This window comes from Arabidopsis thaliana, chromosome 3, assembly GCF_000001735.4.
Source record: "Arabidopsis thaliana chromosome 3, partial sequence".
Classification (NCBI taxonomy): Eukaryota; Viridiplantae; Streptophyta; class Magnoliopsida; order Brassicales; family Brassicaceae; genus Arabidopsis; species Arabidopsis thaliana.
The window spans coordinates 374,773-392,783 of record NC_003074.8 but is presented as its reverse complement, the minus strand read 5'-3'; the positions used below and the strand labels follow the sequence as shown (position 1 = coordinate 392,783).

General features: G+C 36.5%; 5 protein-coding genes and 2 long non-coding RNA genes across 9 annotated transcripts; 2 read left to right on the top strand and 5 right to left on the bottom strand.

Moving 5' to 3' along the window:
- Positions 1–16: 16 nt before the first annotated feature.
- PTF1 (plastid transcription factor 1) lies at positions 17–2,064 on the bottom strand. 2 transcript variants are annotated; one of them, NM_111082.4, is made up of 3 exons: positions 1,541–2,064; positions 429–1,287; positions 17–336 (listed from the first exon to the last, which is right to left on the bottom strand). In NM_111082.4, the coding sequence occupies exons 2-3, from the start codon at positions 1,260–1,262 to the stop codon at positions 334–336; spliced, it is 837 nt and encodes a 278-aa protein (NP_566164.1). In that variant the 5' UTR covers positions 1,263–1,287; positions 1,541–2,064; the 3' UTR covers positions 17–333. The 2 variants fall into 2 exon arrangements, with proteins under 2 accessions (NP_566164.1, NP_850501.1); NM_180170.3 differs by having other exon boundaries at positions 17–1,287.
- Positions 2,065–4,323: 2,259 nt separating this feature from the next.
- On the bottom strand, positions 4,324–4,586 carry AT3G01095. Its single transcript, NR_140804.1, has one exon. It is a non-coding gene; the product is annotated as an other RNA (long non-coding RNA).
- A 1,146-nt stretch (positions 4,587–5,732) lies between these two features.
- On the top strand, positions 5,733–7,547 carry TMAC2 (AFP2 (ABI five-binding protein 2) family protein). Its single transcript, NM_111081.3, has one exon. The coding sequence runs from the start codon at positions 6,347–6,349 to the stop codon at positions 7,304–7,306; it is 960 nt and encodes a 319-aa protein (NP_566163.1). The 5' UTR covers positions 5,733–6,346; the 3' UTR covers positions 7,307–7,547.
- A 654-nt stretch (positions 7,548–8,201) lies between these two features.
- Positions 8,202–12,434, bottom strand: RPK2 (receptor-like protein kinase 2). Of its 2 annotated transcripts, NM_001337381.1 has the most exons (2): positions 12,109–12,287; positions 8,352–12,011 (listed from the first exon to the last, which is right to left on the bottom strand). In NM_001337381.1, exon 2 carries the CDS (start codon positions 12,005–12,007, stop codon positions 8,603–8,605), a length of 3,405 nt encoding a protein of 1,134 aa, NP_001327243.1. In that variant the 5' UTR covers positions 12,008–12,011; positions 12,109–12,287; the 3' UTR covers positions 8,352–8,602. The 2 variants fall into 2 exon arrangements, with proteins under 2 accessions (NP_186862.3, NP_001327243.1); NM_111080.4 differs by having other exon boundaries at positions 8,202–12,434.
- A 737-nt stretch (positions 12,435–13,171) lies between these two features.
- AT3G02125 (pinin-like protein) lies at positions 13,172–14,697 on the bottom strand. Its single transcript, NM_111079.3, has 2 exons — positions 13,801–14,697; positions 13,172–13,690 (listed from the first exon to the last, which is right to left on the bottom strand). Exons 1-2 carry the CDS (start codon positions 14,577–14,579, stop codon positions 13,402–13,404), a joined length of 1,068 nt encoding a protein of 355 aa, NP_566162.1. The 5' UTR covers positions 14,580–14,697; the 3' UTR covers positions 13,172–13,401.
- A 373-nt stretch (positions 14,698–15,070) lies between these two features.
- On the bottom strand, positions 15,071–15,759 carry AT3G02120 (hydroxyproline-rich glycoprotein family protein). Its single transcript, NM_111078.3, has 2 exons — positions 15,333–15,759; positions 15,071–15,257 (listed from the first exon to the last, which is right to left on the bottom strand). The coding sequence occupies exons 1-2, from the start codon at positions 15,660–15,662 to the stop codon at positions 15,207–15,209; spliced, it is 381 nt and encodes a 126-aa protein (NP_566161.1). The 5' UTR covers positions 15,663–15,759; the 3' UTR covers positions 15,071–15,206.
- A 435-nt stretch (positions 15,760–16,194) lies between these two features.
- On the top strand, positions 16,195–16,445 carry AT3G01075. Its single transcript, NR_140803.1, has one exon. It is a non-coding gene; the product is annotated as an other RNA (long non-coding RNA).
- Positions 16,446–18,011: the final 1,566 nt, after the last annotated feature.

Here is an 18,011-nt window from a genome sequence, read left to right as displayed (position 1 = left end):
TATATATATATACATGAGAAAGTTTCAAAACACATGCTAATAGTAAATTAATAAATCAATTTATAACATTAATTTGTCTATTAAAAAATATATCAGCAAAACATAGTACAATAGTAATTACCTTATATTTTGTTTTGTGTCCCCTTATTTCTGAACACATCAAACAACAATTATATCGTTTCAATAATCTAACTTCACATATGGTGATCACTTCCTCTACTTGTACAACGCTCCGAGCCTAGATGCCTCGACATGTTAGCCGTTGTAGTGCTATTAGTTCGGTTGAATTGGACCGACGACATCCGATTATCAATGTCTCTACCACCATTGTTGCTACTACTACCATGTAACAACGAATATAATGTCGAAATGTTTTGGGAAGACGAAGATGAAGAATTACCCATTAATGGCATTTGAAAATGGCTTACCATTTGCCTCGGATCTAATGTCTCCATAGTCCCTGAACCAGCTGACGATGATGATGGAAACAAAGATTGTATAGTTGTAGTTGTTGGTGATGTCGTCATTGGACATACCAAAATTTGTGATGGAAATGGGACAAGACTATGTAGTTGATGACTATGATAATCTGCCTGTAAACTCAAATGTTGGTGATGATGATGATGATGTTCCAGGTTGTGATAAGTTCCATAAGACCCAACATGATGATTGTTTGTGTAAACGACATCGTTTTCTCCTTTCTCTCTATCGTTTTCTTCGCGGCTAGTAGTAGTAGACTTTTGTACACATCCATTGATTTTAAACCCGAGTTGGGTCGGATCTTGACCGGGCCGTTGACCAAGATTCAAGAAGGACTGATGATGGTTGAAGATGCTGAAATTTTCCGGCGAGATAGGTAACGGAGGTAGCTCGTCGATCTCCTCTTTAGCTGCATCAAGCAACCAGTCAACGGCTTTGCTAGGCTGGTCAACACCGAGCCGTTCTTGAAGATCGTAGAGCTGAATAGCCGTTGGGACTGATAATCTCACGCGTCTGTCACGTAGTCCACGTAACGTACACACTTTGCTGTGACGGTCTTTGCCTCCAAAGGCGCGTGAAACCCTAACAATCCTCGGATCCTTGGATTTCATCCACGAAGAAGAAGAAGAAGAGATCGATGTAGGCTGCTTTTTAATTACGGTTTTGCCACTGGTGGCTCTGACTTCGGTTTCTTCTTGATCCTCTTTTACTTCTCTTTCACGTCTTGTCGTAGCGCCGCCTGCAACTTCGTCGTTTGCATCTTTCCAAGAGACGATATTCATAATGCTATTCTCGAGATCTTTATATCTAATACAGAAAGAAGACCAAATGTATATCCATTAGCAGAAAACATAAGGGAATTATGGCAAAAGAATTCAAATAATATAGTTAATTTCTGAATCCTTTTAAAACGAGAGCGAATCCAGAAAAATGGAGAGAAAGTAGGAATTGTCTAAGAGAGAAAATTAGGGTTTAATTTAGCCTGTTTTCTTCAATCGACAAAATTCTTATAATCCGGACTGAAGAAGAAACAAAAAAAAAAACGTGTACTGTTTCTTACATGAGTTCCAAAGTTTTGTACGGTCTTGAGCTTGAACAGGAAATCTAGGGTTTTGCTGTTCTATAAAATGAGTAATATGATGAAGAAGAGAGAATGAGAAATAGAGAGAAGAAAGTATGTGATTCGACTTTTCTTTTCAAAAAGTATATGAATAAAATGAAAATAAGATAAAAAGAAAAAGAAAATTAGAAAGAAGAAGATGCTTTTGGAAGTGAATATGAGAACCCTACCAATATCATAAGCCTCCAAAATTTAGAAGAATTGCGACTTAAGTATTTATGTTAAAAAAAGCAATGGATGTAGTAATGCCACGTGGCGGATTTCGCTATCCTCGAAGGGAAAATAAAATGAATGCGCTGAATAATCAGTCAAGTTCATTTTCATCTTTAATATTATGGATCATATCAAATCTACATACGGAGGAGATATTAAACTCGAATATTTTATCATCCACGTATGTGATATGAGTTGCAGTTATAATACGGCTAAGAAGAAAATCCCAAAAAAAGTATACGCGAATATCTAAATTTTACAGAAATTTTAGATGCCAAAATCAAACATACATTGACGTGAAGTTATATATAATAGTAGCTTATTAGAACATCTAACCAATGTTATGAAAATAACGACATTTTAGGAATAATTATTGTTGTGAAATGGATGATGTACGATTATTGATGGAAAACGTATGAATTTTATCTCAATTAGCCAAACCATGATAATTTCGTGATTTTTTTTCTTTAATTGTCCACTGTAAATCTATTGGTAGAATTAAAAAGCCAAGACCTATATTATTTATGATCCTTGATTTTTTTTTTTGCTCTTTTCAAAAATATGTTTTGCAGCCGCCAATGCACTCGTGATATATTGAAATGAAGTTGGATCTATAATATTATGACTAGTTAAACACTTCATCACTTTCTTTTCTTAAAAAAAAAAATGAAACTACATCAATTATTAACCAGGTATTGATTTGTTTCATAACACTTCTATAAATGATAAAGATTAGACTTTAGAGTTCAGCGTAGCGTTTTCTTGATCATTTTAACTCATCTTTTAAATTGGATATCTTATGAATAATCTAATTAAAAGAATATGGTACATTATGTTTAAATTTAGTCCTTGGTTCTACAATATGAAATGTAACTCACATATATGGTAATATATAATATACACACAGTATATGGTCCATGTGAATATTGGCATGCTGTTATATCGACAATTACAAAAGGTTGTGGTTTACCCGATGCACGCCTTGTGTACCTTGTTGAGTCATGACTCATTACCTTTTCAAAACACAAGTACTTTAACTAGACATCACTAAGCCCTAATTTACTTTTGCTTCATATATAAAAATCAGTTTTAACATCTTTATTTATCGATAAGGTTGTGTTAACCTTGTGATTTTTCTTTATATAAGGATTTTTTTTTAATAAGATTTTCTATATTAGATCTAATGATGTATATATTATATTTAAATGTGTAATCTAATATAATTAATATGGACGGTAGGATATAAGAAGTAATATGATTTTGTTATTCGGATGCATCATCTGTGAAAAGGGGCACCTATATAATTCCCATATTACTAGTCAAACCATTCTTTTAGGTCAAACTTAATGTTCTAAGAATAATTGAGACGAGTATTTTTCAGAATTTCAAATCCATAAAACTAATAATAAAAAAGTATCCACATGATTGTCTTTTGAAGTATGCAACTTAATTAATTATCCATTCACAATAAGATTTGTACCCCTTTTTCAAATACATTTTAAATATCTATATGAATCAATAACATTCATCAAATTATTAATTTTATTAAATTGTACATTGTCTTTTAAATAAAGTGATATAAGAATATTAGAAGTGGACGAAAGCAATATATCCTTATGAATCGAAACAAAGGAGTAAGAGAAAAAGAAAGTGTGATGATGATCATTTTATCTTAAGACATCACATGGGAACAAAGGAGAAATCGGACAAACTTAGAATCCATTAAGTCATGTCTACTTCACCGACTCCAGAATTTTGTTGTCTCATGAACAAAGATTGGGGTTTTAATAGCTTTTCTATAGTATTTTCACATCCATAATAATAATTAATGATGTGAAGGATATATATATCAACGACAATAATATCCTAAAAATCATGTTAAAAGTTAAACACATTTCTCCATATTTGATAAATAGCAATCAATATCAGCGTATATAAATGAGATGAAGCTAAAGTTAGCAAGACAAACAAAAACGTATGAATTACGTGAGCTTACGTGAATATTGCAAATAGAACACCAAATCATTAATTTCGGTTGACGTGGATATTCAAATAATGATCTACACATATACAGTACCGTGGGTACGCATGCCATTTCGAGACGTATACAATTCAGTTTCTTCCACTTGAGTTTCAGATCTTTATCAAAATTACAAACACGTTTATATATATATACACATATAGATAGATTGATAGCCACATTTCTGAGATTCGATAGTCATATATACGACTATATATTAAATATTCCAGAAGATATATTGACACTTTTTCTGAAAGACTAATTAAGAAGAACGCGCAAGTATGACTATGCGTTACTAAGAATATTTAATTTCCATTAGAAAATGTGTAAGTTTATCTGATATACTAGTTAATTAGCCAAATGATTTTAAAATTTACGTTAAGAAAATTTCGTAGGTTCAACTTTTTAGTGTGTAAGTTATTAATTGTGAATTATACAGCTAGGAACGTCCGTTATATGTAAACAAAGTAACTATATATAAAATTTAAGACTTAGAGTAAGTATTTATTATGTGATTGTTATATATACTCGCTAAAGAGTACTAGATGAAGAGTGAAGAGGTTGGGCATCTCGAGAGAGAAACTGAAGAAAACAGAAGAGAAAGAGAGTTATTCACTCGATGGTCCCCCTAATTTTCCTATCACTTTTTCTCTCTCAATTTAACCGTCTCTTGTATTATCCCCAATAGTTACATTTTTAATTACTCTTATCATTTCAATACCCAACAAAGCAGAAACAGCCCAGCAAAATTTTCACTTCCAGAAATTATAACATGGTTGAATACACAACACTAATTAACTGCAATATGAATCATAAATAAATTTATTAAGATTTCTATATAAAAACTGTTGGGCAGCAAATGCATGCGTACGATATCTATAGAATTGGAGTTTAGTGCAATTGTTGGTATTTCTTTCTTTGGGGAAAGTGACACGTTAAAATATGAAAAATGTAAAAATTTGAACAAGACTTACAATAACTAGAAAAATCAGAGATACAAAATTTACTACTCTATCAGTCTATCTGTTGTCTTATACACTACACCTTTATTATGCACTGTTCCTATCCCAAACACCAATCCCTATGCTCAGTCCATATGGTAGATACTACTAGAGATGGTAACCCAACACATATGTGTTAGATGGCCCCATAGGCAGTAAGCAAAACATTACTTTTTACAACCATATCTTTGTTTATAAATTTTAAAAGCTATGTGAATTTAATTTAGTATTACTATCCTGGATCACAATCTTGGGCCAACAAAAGAAATGTGTATGGGCCAACTGTGATGAAAGAAAAGCCCAATGGATCAAAGTTCAGATGCTTTCTGTAGCTCTTTTGTAGAGAAGTTTTTGTAAGTTTAGTTATAGAAGCAAAAATAGGTAAACCACAAAACTGAAGCCCGGTTGACTAAATCCTTAAATGTGATCATGTCACACAGCAACTTGGCTACATGTTGTCGTGAAGCAATGAATAAAGTGGTACGTGGTGTATTCTAGAAGCGAAACGTGTCACTAATCTTATCACCTTTTTAGGGTAAAATAGATTTGAAACAAAACATTTCTTCAAACATACAAAAAAAGAAAGAAATAGTACAAGTTGGCCACTATGCGTGTCCCACTTCTCGATCTCCTCTTTGATTGTTTGCGTCTCTTTAGGAGATCCTCCCATTCATTCATTCTTTCCTCTCCACCTTATTATTACTATTATTCTGCTGCATGAATTTCAAAAAATTATGTAACAACAATTTACCGAAATGAAATTACCACAAAGGATTAGAAACTAGCACATTCTTAATAACCAATATTGAACTCTTATTAGTATTGTTGTTAGAACTTGAAGTTAATTAGGCCACAAGAAAAGGCGCGTAGAAATGTTTAGATAAAAAAAATGTCTAACGTATTTCTTTGGTTTGCCGTGTCGGGGGCCCAGTCAGGCTGGATACACGTGGCAATAAAGGGACTGTCGTAGTTGAGCACGTTGATTATTAGACACGTGTCGAGTTGTATATGAACAAAGTAGCCTACGTCTACGCCACTTGATGCCCTTTTCCACGTGGCGTGGTGGGTGGTCGTCTATCTTTTCCTATAAAAAATCATAAATCAATATTAAAATGTTTTCAAGAAGATAATCCGAATAATTCCCTATATTTTGTGTCTGTCAACGAGAAATCACTATCTATTTTCATTGATTATACTAATGCAAATTGGTATATTAACTGGAAATTATGTCTATTTTAAGCCAACTTGTGTGAAAATATACTAAAGTAAAGTTTTAAAATCCGTACTACATCGTCAACTATGCTTGTAATATAATTCAAAAACATGATTTTCTTTTTTTTTCCCTGAAAAATATAAAATATGCAAATTGAAGTACTATAGTTTATAATAGTAAGCATTTGGTGCTTGTTTTAAGACAAAATTGTTTCGTCTCTCTCAAGATTGAAAATAGAAAGTTAAGCCAAAAACGTTTCTCCCTTCTCTTTCGAATTTCTCTGACTTTGATATTTGGTTATGGAGATGATAAGAGGCAGGGGAATCCCAAACGGCGTCGTTCAAGTACCCAATCTTTCTGCTAATAATCTCTTGCAGAAGTTTTTCATCGCAAGCAACCATTTTTGTCAGCGAGACTCTGAGCATGGTGAGAATCAACAAGAAGCGAAGAAGAGAGAAGATGAAGCAGAAGAGGATGAGAAAGACGTGGAGCTAACGTTAGGTCTTTCGCTTAATGGACAGTTTGGTACGGATCCGAGATCGAGAAAAAGGAGGCACTTTGAACTGGGTCGATCTTCTTCGATACCGGAAGGTTTCGTCTTCGATGAACAAAGATCCGGCGGCGGTAACGGCGGAGATATGCGTCGTATTGTGGGCCGTGGAGGCTCAGACATGTTTCAGCTGGATCGGACGCGTTCTCTGCCGGTCGTAACGGAGATGGATATAGAGAAAGAGCGGAAGGTGTCAGAGAAGACGAGGGCATTTATGGAATCTCCGGTTACAAACAGAGGAGCATATCTAACAAAAGATAAAAACAGAGGCCAAGCCGTCGAAACAGAGAAGCCGAGGGCATTTCTGGAATTTAAGATTCCTCCGACCAAGGAGGGAAAGAAAGAAAAAGATCGGTTGGTTGTCACTGGTCCGGTCAACGGGAAGGGTAAAAATGGAAATACGGCGAAGAAGCAGAAGAATAATGTGGAAAATTCAGGAATGGAGAAGGCGAGGAACATTCTTGAAGACATGCCTTGTGTGTCGACGAGAGATGTCGGAGCCGACGGGAAACGAGTGGAAGGGTTTCTTTACTGGTACGGAGGGAACAAGGAGGAGGTCAAGATAGTTTGTGTTTGCCACGGCAGTTTTCTTTCTCCGGCGGAATTTGTTAGGCACGGCGGAGGTACCGTCAGCGATGATGATGGTGGTGATGTTATGATTAACCCTCTTAGACATATTGTTGTTAAACTTCCTTCTTCTTCTATCTAGGGATTATTATTTATCCCCAACTATTATTAGAGCTCTCATTTTTTGTTTTCCCTAACTTTCAAAATGTAACGATGTCAAACTAATTTGACCGACTAAACTAGCTGAAGCATGTACATTTTATATCCAAAGTTATTACAGATCCACTTGATTTGATTTTGGTTAAGAATGTTGAATCAATCTTAGCTAAACGGATGTTTTATTTTTTAACGTTAGAAATTAAAGATTCATTGATATCGAAGGGAGAGGAAACAGAGTTCAAAACTGAAGAGAGACAAATGCAAAGCCAAGACTACCAACAGGCAACAGATATATCACTACGAGTGAGCTCAGAAGATAATGAGAAAAGACAACCTTTGCAAAGGAAGCAGGGAGCAAAACCATGGTAAGAGAACTAAGTTTTCTCTCTAAGTCTAATTGTGGATCGTCAGGACTGCTTTGTAACTAATGCGATAAGTGAGCCAAGAAGGGGGCTATATATGATTGATAACGGTGATCTTTCGTAACACACTAATGGCTATAAGCTCTAATTTCCATTCTTCAAATGAAACCGTTAGCCTCAACGAACGGATGTTTCACAAATGTTGAGCCAATGGATGGATATACTCGTCTTTATTATCGAGCAATACGCTTGGCGTTAACTATTCATGGAAGTAGCATGTAGTAGCGAGAGTCGCTCTATTTGATACTAGATACATAGAAGAACCTTTCACATCGCTGTCTTTCAAGAAGGATGAAGATGCCAACTCAACCAAAGCAAGCCAGACCACTACCGAAGAAGATCGACAATCATGAATCAAGACCCAATGATGTACCATTCAAACCCAAATGGGTGGAATTGCTTTCTTATGGGGATTATACTGATAGCATTGTCGGTCTTCTAAGTTAATATTGGGCTCATAGCCCGAGTTTTTTTATTCGCATATATTATTGGGCCCATAGCCCAAGTTTCTCAAAATGGAAATGTCAATCAAACAAAAAGGATCGGCAGTTTAAACATACTAAAAATCGAAAAAGAAAGAAAAACTCCCACAAAACTTTAGTATAAAACAATTTACAAGTGGGAGAAACAAATTAGCTACAAACAATTCTTTCTCATTTTATGGTTTTCTGCTTACTGAGAGAGATCAACCTTCCTATGGCTTCCCCTTTCAAATGTCCTTTTTACCCTCGAGAGAACCCATAGGAAATTCAACCTCTCTTTCTTCTTCTAACAACTACTACGTACACATACAAGTTTACAACTGAGAGAACTTTTTTTAAAGAAAGAATAATAATCAAATCCTGCGGAGGGAGGTGCTAACACGACGGAGGTTGTAGCTGCTTCAACCGTCTTACAACTTGCTTCATCGTCGGCCTCGTCGACAGAGAATCCACCGTACAAACAACCGCTAAATGCAGAACCTCTACTAGATCATCATGCGGACCTGCGTCCCACAATCCCGCTGTGAAAAACTCCTTTGCCCTTCCTTGTCTCAACAACATACAAGCCCATTGCACTATGTTGAAACCATTACCATACGACACAAATGACGGATCAAGTGCTTTCTTGTCCGAAAGCAGCTCTAGAAGCACCACTCCGTAGCTGTATACATCTGCTTTGTCTGATACCCTGCATGTCATTGCGTACTCGGGAGCTACATACCCAAACGTACCCGCCACACCAGTTGTTGCGTGCGTTTCCGATGTCCCAAGCAATCTCGCTAACCCGAAATCTGATAAATACGCATTGCAGTCATCATCTAGGAGGATGTTACTCGGTTTAACATCTCGGTGAAGCACCCGTGGGACGCATTGGTCGTGGAGGTAAGCGAGTGCTCGAGCTATGTCCAGAGCGATCTTATGAAGAACTCTCCAATCTCTTGTGGATCTTTCTTGGATGAATTTCTCGAGGTTGCCTCCTGGGAGATAGTTGTACACCAAGAACATCTCAGTTTCGCTAGCGTGGTAACCGATGAGAGTCACGAGGTTCGGGTGTCGAAGTCTACCAAGAGTTTTGATTTCTGCGTGGAACTGTTGGACTCCCTGAAACCGTCCGATCGAGAGGCGTTTGATTGCGACAACCACATCTTGAGAGATTTCTGCTTTGTAGGTCGCTCCAAATCCACCATTTCCAATCAGATTGCTTGCGTTGAAGTTTCCTGTGGCTCTAACCACGTTGTCAAAGGTTATTGGAACTCCGATATCCATGAACATAGTGACTTCTCGTTTTGTAGTGGCCATGATCTTCGATTTCGGATGCCATTTCCTTGTGTAGAAGAAGAGAATTACAAGAGCAATTAGTACCGAGACAATCGCTGAAGCTGATGCGATTGAGGCGATCTCTAGCGAGTTGAATCCACCCTTTCCTGGCGACTGAGATGGAGCGTTTTCAACAGGCGAAGATGCGTAATCCTGCGTGATAGAATCACCCGTGGAGTCTCGGGAATCCGAAGACGGTGTTGTCAGAGAAAACACATGGCAAGGTCGAAGATAGGGGTTTCCACTAACAGTGCTGCATTTCGTCAGTCCATTGGTTGAAGGAACTGGACCAGACAGATTGTTGGAGGAAACATTGAAAACAGCAAATGTCGCAAAACCCGACGGGATTGGGCCAGAGAGGTTGTTATTGTTGAGAAGCAGGACAGTGAGATTCTTCAAGTTTACGAAATCATGAGGAATACCGCCAGATAGATGATTTGAAGAGAGATCAAGAACATCCAAGGAATGTAACTGACCAAAGCTCTGAGGAATTTGCCCCGTGAGGTTGTTATTCGCAATCGAAAGATATGTCAAAGCTGCCATCTTCTTCCCGAGGCTACCCGGTATCTGACCTTGCAACTGATTCCAGCTCAGATTAAGAGCAACAAGTGAAGCTAGATCCCCGAGACTTGTTGGGATTGGCCCGAAGATCTGATTCACCGAGGCATCAAGAATCTTAAGAGAAGTGCACATGTTGTTTAGTCCCTGAGGAATCCGACCTGAGAGCTTGTTGAAGCTTACATTGACATAAACAGCTTTGAGTTCGTCGCAGTTATCAAACAGATTTCCCGGAAATTGCCCGTACAACCGATTCCCTCCAGCAGAAAATATGTAAGAGACTCGCTTTCCCAACCGCTCCTGTGCAAGTGGTATAGACTTGAGAGTACCAGTGAAGTTGTTGTCTGCAAAATTATGAAACACGGCCGGACCTCCATCACTTCCAAGATCTATCAGGGAAGTTCCAACTTGAGCCTTCTCGGTAAAGAAGGAGAGATAAACAGACGACGGGTCGCTGTAAGATTCAATAGAAAACCTGTCAAAGTAAACAACAGGAGGACAATGGCTTGTGGTATTGTTGAGAAAATCAGGGATTACACCCGATAAGCTGTTTCCACCAACATCAAAAACACTCATGCATGGGACCGAAATCTCTTTGAGAAGCTCCCCAGTAAGCCTATTCGAGCTCAAATCAAGAAGACGAAGGTTCTTGCATTTACTAAGACCGACAGGAATTTCGCCTTTAAAGAAGTTCTGACCCAAATTAACCATCTCCAAGTTTTGACATGAACCCCAATCTCCTGGAAATCTACCTTCTAACGTAGCTCTGGGCACCCAAAGTATCTTTAGTTTCGGAAGCCTAGTGATTTCCTCCGGGATTCCTCCTTGATAGAAATTGAAATCCTCGGTCATCGAGGTTAAATCAGCGCCTGGAGGAAGATCAGCTTCCCCTCTTACACTATTAATGTCTTCATACACATTGTACAGATTTGATAGAACGAGAACAGACAACGAAGAGCAATTTCCAAGTTCAACAGGTAATGGACCACTAAGAGTGTTCCTAGAAACATCCAAAACCTCAAGCTTCTGAAGACTCCCAAATTCTAAAGGGATAGTCTCCTCCAACGTATTCATATACAACAACAACGACCTTAAACCAGCACATTTCCCCAAACTCTCTGGAATCCTCCCAGTCAAGAAATTACCAGACAAATCTAAATGCTCAAGCTTTCCACAGCTATCCCCAATATCTTTAGGCAAAGAGCCTTGAAGCCAGTTTAACGGCAAATGCAACACTCTGAATCTCCCAACAAAACCAGGAACAGTTCCATTCAACTTATTACCACCCAAATTCAAAATCTCCAACTTTGTCAGATTCTGCAGCGAATTAGGGATTTCACCTGAAACTCTGTTAAACCCCAAATTCATAACCCGCAAATTCCGTAACCCAGTAAACTGATCCGGCAATGACCCCGTCATCAAATTCCCTTCCAGATCAAGAACTTCAAGCTTCTCCATTCCCCAGATTCCTACAGGAATCTCTCCACTAAACGAATTAAAAGGCAGAGACAAAACCCTAAGTCCTGTGAGACTCATGATTACAGAAGGCAAATTCCCCGCCAAAGCTCCATGATTTCCGGTACAATCCCTCCGAACACCAAACCCATACAACGGAAACTTACCAATATCACCACAAGTGAAACGATTTCGACTAATTTCAGAACTTCCAGAGCCACTAATGTTAAGAGCCATGACTCGAGAGCTCGAATCGCAAGATACACCAAACCAGGAGCAGTAATCTTCACTCTCTTCGACCCAGCTAGCTAGAATCGAACCAGGGTCCGATACCGTTTTCTTAAACCGAAGCAACACGGATTTGTCCGAATCAGCTAAAACAGTGATTTTTCCGGCGAGACAGGAGGCGAAACAGAGTAAGCAGAGCGAGAAGACAACGTCTGAAGGCATCTGTCTGCGGAAAAAACGCCATTTGATCACTGAAGAAGGCAAAGAAGTCATCTTCGTAACTTATCCCCAAAAATGTTTTTACAACAAAACCCTAAACCCACCTCGCAAGGTCTGCTAATATAGCAATTGACGAGCAAAAGATCCTTCCTTTTACCGTGCGAAACAATCCCAAGCTCGACCCTTTAACCCTAATTTAGGGAGATGATGAGAAGCTTTGTAGTGAGAGAAACTGATGAAGCAGAGAGAGAAAGAGATGAGAGAATTCAACACTGTCACTGAGGAAGACGCGTTTTTTTCTTCTCTCTCTCTTTTTTTTTTTTTTTGATAAAAGATCTTAAAAATGTTTTTAATTTAATTTATGCAGAAAAAAATAAAAAATCGTTCTGTGAATGAGAGAGTGGGTCCACTTTCCTTATTTCCTATTGGCTAACAAACTCTTTAGTGTAATTTTAACTTGGAAGAAGCAATTTTTGATTATTTATCGATCATGTAGTGAAGTTAACATTAAAAGTTTTTAACATCGATCATTGTAGTCTCACCACATCAAATCGCAATAGGTACATGATTGATAACAGTAGGTAGATGCAAGATTATCTTATCACTAAATTTGAGGACAGATTATTTTAAATTTTTTGTTTATTCGAAGTGATGAAATAAAATATGTTGAGTCACAATAAATGTAACAATATTTCAACTCTCCTAGACGTATCAATCTCTCATCGACCAATGTTATGCTAAGATCTTGAAGCTAACATTTATTACAGATAGATATATGTATATGGACATGCATTATATTAGGAAAATTTCATAATCTCACGCTAAAAGAAAAATCGCCTGCCACTATACATAAATGCATGTGACAAAGATGTGTTTCTTTATAACAAAAATATTGAGAAATTGTAAAGTGAAAAAGGGACAGAATCGCCTCTTTTCAAGGATATAACTAAAGGAAGCTTCAAGATAAAGCAAATTAAAATGTTTTTTCTTAAATATAAATTTATAATTTTGTCATGTACACAACACATTAGCCACATTTATGGGGATAAAAAGACTGAGTTTATAACCTTTTCAATTAGAAGAAAAAAAGGTTTGTTTTTCTTTTAGTGAAATATATCTGTCTTTTAGCTACTACTTATAATAATGATACGTATTGAAATAAAGTAATAATGAAATGTGGTCCTTGTATGTATGCATCACCATGACATAAGAGTTATATCATCCATCAACCGGTTTACAACATCCGGTAACCGAAATTAATCGAACCAAAATATGGTGTTAATCCTGAAAACCAGAACTCGGTTTGGATCATCACTCTTGGTTTACAACTATTTTCATCCGTACAATTTACACATAAGAAGAGGAATCGCTTCAAACGCAAACGCTAAAAGTCTCCTCTACTTGAATGAACCGCATTTTGAAGGACAATGGAAGCAAGAGAACCAGCAGGTTCTTGAAGCTTTTAGCGATTGCGTTCGAGACTCGAATTTTTTTGATGCCTTCCTTTGTGGTTGTGGTTCCGGCTGAGACTCAGTTAGCATATTAGATTCTGAATAAGGTTGTAGTTGTTGTTGTGGCTGTAGCATTCGCGATTGAGGCAGCTGATACTCGGGTCTTCGCTTGTGGGAAACGTTTCCTTTGATTTGCATAGACGGCGTTTTGGTAACTGCATCTTCTTTTTGCAATCTGTTACATAAATTCCAAAGAAAGTAAAATTAGGGTTTTAAAGTTTCTTCTTGCTCAAGAAATCATCAAAAATGGATCGATAAATTGAGATTTTGAAGAGAACGACTTACAGTGGGAATGCGAAAGAACCAATGCTGTTATTGCTAGTGTCCGAACGACAAGAAATGCTCGGAGAATGTGAAACTATACTGTTCGAGTCTTCAGGTTTATTCTCCTTCACAGTTTCTATTACTTCTTTCTCTACTAAAGCCTCCGCTTCGATCATATCTGTTTGTTCTTCTTCATGTTCGTCGTCGCTCTCGACTTCACTCATCTTCTCTTCTTCTTCATTATCCTCAATATCTGAGTTTGAGTTCTCCACCTGGTATGGTTCCTTCTCTGCAATCGTCTCTTTCTCATATTCATTTGGTTTCTTAACCGGAGGTGGAAGAGGAACCGAGTTGATTTCGGTTATCACGTGAACCGTTTCTTCAAATCTCGGTATCTCAGCCAATCTCAACGCTGTTGAAATGCTAAAATTCCCATCGTGGATGCTAAACAAAGATTCATTAGAAGCTAGACTCCATTCCGTCGAATTACCCGGTTTACTAGAGAAAACTGAGGATGGAATTCTGGTTGGATCGTAACCGGGTAAATCAATAAGATGGTTCTGGTGATTTGAGGACCAAGAGGAACTGGTATATGAGCTAACAGATGAATTATAAGCCTGATGTGACTCTCTCAGTTTCTGTGCCTCAGAAGCAGACAATGATGGCTTGGGAAGAGGAAAGTGTCGGATATCAAAGTGTCCATCCGAAGAAGCAGATGTTATCGATGACGATCGTGAAGATGACCTTGAAGAAACTGAATCCTTCCATTGATGTTCTTTGTTTTCAGTTTTTGTTTCCATTGTGTGATTAAGAAGAACAAAAAAAACAGAGCGCTCTGTTTTGGTCTGATTGTAGAAATGATCGAAAATTTGAAGAGATGAATCACACCTGAGATTGTGAAGAAGATTTAAACAGAAACTTATGAGGGTTTGTTTATTTATATGATGTAATAAAAAATAAACAAGAATAACAATAAGTCTGAATGAAGTTTTTTGTTTGTTTGTTTGTTCGTTGTTAGCTAGCTAAGCTAAGATTGCTAGTTATCTAAGCGGGAACGATTTATGAACTAAACTAAGGGATTAGTTGCAATTGAATAAAGTTAGTAACGAGATTAAGACAAGAACTTAATTCAATTGTAATGAAATGTGTTGTTGAAGATAAGTAGATGACTAACCAGAGTTTATTCAGTTAATACTAGCTTCCCTCTATTTTTAGCCTGATAATTCAGCAAATAAATCAACAATTTCAGCTAACTACAGTTGTCAAATAATTTGTAAGTTGGAAAGTAAATCACAATTAACTATTTTTTTTATTTGACGGTTTAATCTTAACAAAACAGCAAAACAAGACAAGAGTAAATCAATTTCTTTTATTATAGCCGAGAAATACATTAGATACATGCAACAAATTCATAATGTCTTCACTTTTCAGCAACTGACAGATGATAAACCCGATTCCGGTTTGCGTAGTTCTTGAATCTGAAAAAAGTTGTTAAAATGTTAGTAAAATGTATATAAAACCGGGTTTGATTTTGGTATATAAATGAAATTGACCTTGGTTTGGTTAAAGCTGGGTGGAATAAGAGAACCGGAAGACTTTCTGGTCCTTGCGAGAAGACCTTTAGTAACTGGAGACATCATTGCATCAGTTGGGCTCCTGTACCTCTCTGGGTACTTGAAAGCTATTGGGACTCTTAAACGCTCCGGAGTTCCGATTTTCTTCATTGGCTCGTTGGTGGAGGCTCGGGGAGGAGGAGAATCATGTTTCCGGCTGGATTCCGGGAAAGGTCGAGGCGGAGATGATTCAGGGTTTGAAGTGGTGATTTTTCGGTGGTCGTGTTGGGTTTTGAGAGGTGTTTCGAGATTTGATTGTTGCAACTCCATTAGAGAAAGAGATGAAATTGAGTGTGACGGATTTGGGTGTAAGTTTGATTTATATGTATGTGATTGGCTAAGAACATTACCGTTAGTGGAAATTGGGGTCACAACGGTCGGATTTTTTACATTATCTTAAGTCTGTGTACAGTTGTTTCTTAGTGAGATTAGTGACCGTTTGGATTTTAAAAAGAAAATGTTTTGATGTCTTTTTAGTAAAAATAGGATTGATTTTTATAAGATTTTTTCCCAAATAAGTAAAACAAACACTGTACATGGAACATGATAAAGAAAATGACACTGTTTTCTCTTCTTTTTTTCTTCCTATAATTTAGTACTAGTAAACTCTGTTTAGAATGACAAAAAGAGAAGAAGCTCTGTTTAGAAGTCCAATAGATGGTTTAAATTGGGCCCGGCCCAATAGAGGTGTCGATCAAGTATTGCGGCTGAGAGAAGATGACAGAGAGAGAGTGGGTGCATGGAAGGAAAAGCGACGTATGATTGGACGGTGACATAAGCGACTGTAAACGGCACGTGAGGGAAGCAGAGATTCACCGCTTCGTGTCCTTAAAAACGTCACAGAAAGAGAAATGGAACAAGGAAGAGAAGACTGACACACAAAGTCTGATGAATCTGTTGGACAAAAATATGCCTAAGCAAAGTTTCTTGATATGACCTTAACACTATTCGACCTCACTCCTTACCTCTGTTTTTATCGTTTCATCTTTTTTTTATTAAAAACAATGATCTGTATTTCAATAAAAGATACGAAAAGAGTCATTATTATGTAACTTTAATATCTATCTCATTTGCCAACTACTACTCCTGTGCTTCTTTTAATACCATAATTTACTTTAATCATTTTTTTTTTTACAACGTTTGGAGATTCTTTAAGCGAATCTGAAGTAAAAAATTGCTAAGCACGGAAATAGAATCTTCTAAAGCAGTTGTCAGATTTTCCCAAAAAGAGGCTTTACTTAACGCGAAATAAGCAAAAACAAACTATACGATATACTCATTTACTTTACTAAATTACGATTTTTGTATAAATGAATACAAAATAATAAGACATGATGCTCTAAGTTGTTGTACTGATATTGATATAGCTTTTATTGAATATTTGTATCATGTAACTTAAAATGACTAGATATATTTCATTCAGAAAACTGTATAAATCCAAAAGAGCATATCATTGATTCGTGGCGAAGCAGTGTACATGGTGACGCATTAATGGCTTCTTTTCCAGTAACTTCGCGTGTACGTAAAAATCGATATTTACATCTATCTATAGCATTCATAAATTACATTAATGGGTTATGTAGTCGTCAATAAAGGTGCATACTTAAATGCGCTTGTTTAATTTATACGAGAAGTTAGGTCAAAACTTTCATATCGATCCCACAAGAAAACTTGAATACACATAATTGCAAACCCTTTATTAAAAAACTTAAATACCCAGAGAACTGTATAAACAAAAAAGAAAAAAAGAACTTTCGGCACGTTTTGTTTTGTCATTTTTCTTCAGTGTTTTCAAATAAACCTATTAATTCATATTGTAAATATTATAAAACGACTAACTAAAAAGAAAAATAATATATATAAAAAAGAATTATGAATTTTATATATACATTTTTTTACATATATAATTAGATCTGGTCAACTATATACAATAAATCATACTTGTCAAGTCAAAAAGCACCGTAATGTGAAATAATTCAAGATCTGATTATTTCTTCACAAGATATGATAGAAATTGAGTATCATAAACTTGGAAAAGAAATCTATTACAACTTATAATACAAATGGAGGAATTTATTGTAATGGCCTATGAAAAGATGGTCAAAGTTGTAGGTATTTTATCAGTAGAAAGAGACAATACTTTTTAGTTTCCCCTATAACATCGAGACATCAATTTCTTGCATGGGTCCAATTCCAACTATCTTTGTAAAAGACCAGTTTTATACATTTATATGTTTATGTAATTTTTATTCACTAAAAGATTGTAAAAAGTCATATTTAACTTGGATGTTTGGAGTCGTGATATTTAATTCAATATAATCCCCTGGCCGGAATTTATTTAATATATAGTGCAAAATGACTCTTTTGATACAGCTGATTGCACAAATATCTTTAGTAGTTTTAGCTCAGATTTTGTTTTTGTTTTCGTTCCTATGTCTTATGTATTTAATAAAATTAATTTGGTTTCTTCAATCAATTTCGCATTGGATAAGCATCGAAGTGTTAAATAAAGTAAAGTTTTGTCTCTTTTCCTTCAACTCGGTTTTAAAAATAGCTATCTCTCAAGCCTATTTCTAAGGCCATCAATGTAGTCTTTCAGAATTCAAGTGATGTCAAGAA